Source organism: Chrysochloris asiatica, unplaced genomic scaffold (assembly GCF_000296735.1).
Source record: "Chrysochloris asiatica unplaced genomic scaffold, ChrAsi1.0 scaffold00638, whole genome shotgun sequence".
Taxonomy (NCBI): Eukaryota; Metazoa; Chordata; class Mammalia; order Afrosoricida; family Chrysochloridae; genus Chrysochloris; species Chrysochloris asiatica.
Window position 1 is genome coordinate 173061 of NW_006409156.1, and position 4612 is coordinate 177672.

A 4612-nucleotide genomic window follows, 5' to 3' on the forward strand; every position below is an offset into this window, starting at 1 on the left:
TTCACTTGTGTTTAAACAACTGCCTCTTGCTCTATGTACAGGATCCTCATGAGCATGATTAAGTGTTCTGGAATACTCATACTTCTCAATGTTGTCTATAGTTTATCATGATCCACACAATTGAAAGCCTTTGCATAGTCAATTACTACTTTCTAGTAATCTCTGCTTTCAGCCAAGATCCGTCGGACATCAGCAACGATATCTCTAGTTCCACGTCCTCTTCTGAATCCAGTTGGAACCTCTGGAAGTCCTCTGTCAATGTATGGCTACAGCTGTTTCTGTATTACCTTTTGTAAACGTTTACTCTCAAGGGATATGAATGATATTGTCTGATGATTTCCATATTCCATTGGCTCACCTCTCTTTGGAATGCCCACAAATAGGGATTTCTCTCAATCAGTTGGCTGGATAGATGGACTTGTTTCTTCAGCATCAGCCTGAATTTGCATATGTGCAATTGATGGTCTTTTCCACAGTCTGCCCCGGCCTGGTTTGGGCTGTTGATGTGGAGCTTTTCCACCGTCTCTTTCCACAGATGGAGTCAATTTGATTTTTCTGTATTCCCGGTAGTGAGGCCCATCTGTATAGTCGTCTTTTATGCTGTTTTAAAAAGGTATTTTCAGTGACACAGTCATTGGTCTTGCAGAATTCTATCATGTGATCTCCAGCATTGTTTATAATCACCAGGCCATATCTTCCAACTACTGATCCTTCCTCTTTGTTTCCAACCTCTGCATTCCAGTTCCCAGTTCTCATCAATGCATCTTGATTGCATGTCTGACCAACTCCAAACAGAAGAAGTTGGTAGAATTCCTCAATTTCATCCTCACTGATTTTAGTGCTTGGTGCATATATTTGAATCATAGTGGTATTAACTGGTCTTCCTTGTAGCCATATGGGTATTATTCTATCACAGATAGCGTTGAACTTCAAGACAGATCTTGGTATGTTCTTTTTGATGATGACTGCAACATCATTCTGCTTCAATTTGTTATACACAACATAGTAAACCTTTTGATTGTCAGATTCAAAATGGCCAAGACCAGTCCATTTCAGCTCATAGTGCCTAGGATATCGATGTTTATGTGTTCCAGTTCAGTTTTTACAATTTCCAATTTTCCTAGATTCAGACTTCATACATTCCATGTTCTGATTATTAATGGATGTTTACAGCTGTTTCTCTTTCTTCAGCTTGAGTTGTGTCCTATCAGCAGATGAAGGTCCCACGGGCTTTACTTCTTTCGTGTCATCATTGTCGACTCTATTTTGGGAGACAGCTCTTCCTCAGTCATATTTTGAGTAACTTCCAACCTGAGGGACTCATCTTCCTGCATCATATCTGACAATATTCTGGGGCTCTTCATCATGTTTCAGTAATCTGGTGCTGACTGTGTTCCATTGCTATTTATAAGATTTTCAGTGACTAAATGTTGGGAAGTCGTCTGTCTCTCCTTCTTCCTAATCTGTGTTCATTTGGAAGCTTAGTCGAAACCTGTTCACCATGGGTGACCCTGCCAGTATTTAAAATACCAGTGGCATAGCTTCCAGAATCACAGTGACACACAAGCTACCACACGGCATGACAAACCGACAGACGAGTGGTGGCTTTGGGTAGTGTTGACATTTTCACAATATTAAGTCTTCCTGTCCACTAGTAGGAGTCTGGTGTGGCATTGAGGGTTAATGTGCTGGACTACAATGTCGATTTGAACCGCAAGTTCGGTGGTTCAAGCCCACCAGACATTCCTCGGAAACTCTCTACAGAGTTACTATGAGTCGGAACCGACTTTAAAGCACTTAGTAACAACAACAACAGCATCCACTACCATGGTATGAACCTCCATTTCTGCAGGTATTTTTTGTTTTTTATAGTGGTGTTTTGTATTTTTCTTTGTATAAGCCTTTTGTTTCTCTAGTTTGATTTATTCCCAAGTATTTATTTCATCTTTTGTAAGTGGTGTTTTCCTGATTTCCTTTTTAGAGCACTCTTTTTTAGTGTAAAGGAATCCAGCTGGTTTTGTATGTTAATCACGTACTTTGCCGCTGCCAAGTCTACCAACGAGTTTCGATAATTTTCTTGTGGAGTCTTTGAGAGTTTCTAAACATAGGATCATATCAAGGTGGCCGCTTCTCTGAAACCCTATACAGGGTTAGATCCAGCGGCACTCAACAACAACAAAGTGATATATTCAAGTCTTTTTGTGGAACTGTAGGATAAGCACTGGACCACAAAGTCTTTTTAAAATACAAGGTCAGTGGTTCAAACTCACTAGCAGCTTCTGAAACCCTACTCAGGGTCACTGTGAGTTGAAGCTGACTCGATGGCACTTAACAAGTAAGATAACATGCTAAGACAGAGGGTCACTGTGAGTCAGAATTTAACAAGAGCAATTAACATAAACCCTTTCACTGCCTTTTTCTAGTTTCAGTTTCAAATCTTAGAAAATTCCTAATAGAAGAATGTTTTCTCCTTTTTTACCTGATTTGGGCATCTTTGCATTTGTTCTGGATGTCGATATATTTAATTTTGTGGCTTACTAATTAGCAACTCATTTTAGTGTGTTTTTTTTCCTCTAGAACACACAACAAAATGTATCCCATTGCGTGCACTAACAAGACAGCAAGTCCACGCTCTGCAGGACGGAGCAGAGCTATATGAAGCTGTGAGGGACGCCCCAGACCCAGGCGACCTGGAGGTGAGCGAGCACGGCGGCAGCTGCAGCCACACGCTGGGCCGTTATGGGCAGCAGGGTCTCAAACGGAAATGTCTATAACGTGCAGACCAGGGCAGTGCACTGTTGACTTGATACCGAGTATCAGGCAGGGTTGTTGGGTAGTGTGTCTATACTGAGTAACTCGTTCAAAATGTAGTGTCACTTCATGCTGATTGTAGTTCCCATGGCTTTGCTTCTGACTCAGGTCCTACCTAGGGTTTATTTCATCACCCTCTGCTTTAAGGTTACTTAGGGAGCATGGTTGGCTCTGTGTGATAAGCACTGGACTGCTAACCAACAACAAGCCAGTGGTTCCAACCTATCAGCCATTTAACAACAAGGCTACGTCAGTGGGAAAGTTTCAGAAGCACCACACTGTTCCCAGTACTATGGACTTTAAGATCCTGGCTCTTCCATTTATTAGCTAAGGAAACTGGGGATAAAGATGGGCCTAAAATATACTGTTTTAAGATGAAACTAGTAATGTATGTAACAGTGCAAGGGTTCTGGTAGCATCGTGACTCAGGCACTCACCTGCTAGCTGACAGGCAGATTCAATTCGCCAGCCTTTCCTGGGAGCAGAGACCTGATGGCCAGTTCCTATAAAGATGGCGGCCTGTGGTTTGTTGGGTGTATTCAGTGCCCTGTAACCGGTAAAAATCTACATAAGTGTGATTACAGCTGTTAGAACAGTATTTCCTGCATTAAGGTACGCTACCTGGTGTGGCACTGTAGGGTAACACACTGAACCGTAAGGCTGTTTGAACTGCAAGGTCAGCGCTTCAGACTCACCAGCCTCTCCAGGGAAACCTATACAGGGTCACTGAGTCACAACTGACTTGGCAACACTTAACAATAACAACAACACTTAGATAACATTTTAAAGCTGCTGAGAGTCTAAAATAATGCACATTCTAATACAGTGTGCTACAGAGGGAAGGAGAAAGAAGCATTGTAGAGAAACGTGGCTGGTTATTGATTAAGTTCATTTACTTCGTGACTTAATAAATGTATCGATGTAGCCTTGTTGTTGTTGTTGACTGCCATAGAGTTAGTTATGACTCATAACGACCCCATATCGGGTTTCCAAGGAGCGACTAGTGAGTTTGAACCGCCAATCTTAGGGTTTAAACTGACCTTGTAGTCCAGTGCTTTGTCCCACAGTGCCACAATTCTAAACAACACTGGAGTATGTGCACAGTTTCGTGGTGGCACGATGATTAAAAGTTCGGCTGCTACCCAAGCAATCAGTGGTTCGAACCCCCTGGCCTCTCTAAGAAAAGAAAAGACCTGAAGACCTGGTCCAGGAAAGATTACAGCCTTGAAAACCCGATGGGCAGTTCTACTCTGTCCTCCTTAGAAGGCAGGATGGCGAGACCTCCCTTCTCATATTTCAAACATGTTGTCAGGTGGGACCTTTCTTGGGAGTAGGACATCCTTGATAAAGTGGAAGGTCAACGAAAAGAGGAAGACCCCCAATGAGATGGATTATTGTGTGTTTACAAAAATACCTCGAGGTGAATAGGGGAAGGGCTGTTGGCAAACAAATGTCAAAGGTGCATTTTTTTGTGAAAAAAATGGATACTTACTATAAGAATGTAAGTTAAGACTCTTATACTTTACTGAAATATTATTTACCCCTAACTCGTATTCTTGAACCTTGTGCTTTCTATGAGTCATCATGAAGATAATTTCAACTTCTTTACAGAATCTAACAAAATGTTTAGTAGTCAGATTGTCCTTTATGAAATGTTGCTGTTGTAAAGTGCCGTGGAGTCGGGTCTGCCCCATATCAACCCGATATAGGGTTTTCCAGGAGCAGCTGGTGAGCTTAAACCACTGACCTTGCAGTCCAGTGCATTAAACCACAGCGCCACACCAGCACTCCATTTATAGAA

At 42.0% G+C, this 4612-nt stretch overlaps 1 protein-coding gene across 1 annotated transcript in view; it reads left to right on the forward strand.

Moving 5' to 3' along the window:
• The window catches only part of BRCA2 (breast cancer 2, early onset), an 82747-nt gene that overhangs the window by 65237 nt on the left and 12898 nt on the right, over positions 1–4612 (forward strand). The window contains 1 exon segment of the mRNA XM_006877849.1: positions 2578–2696. Within this exon segment, the coding sequence (XP_006877911.1) occupies positions 2578–2696 (119 nt within the window).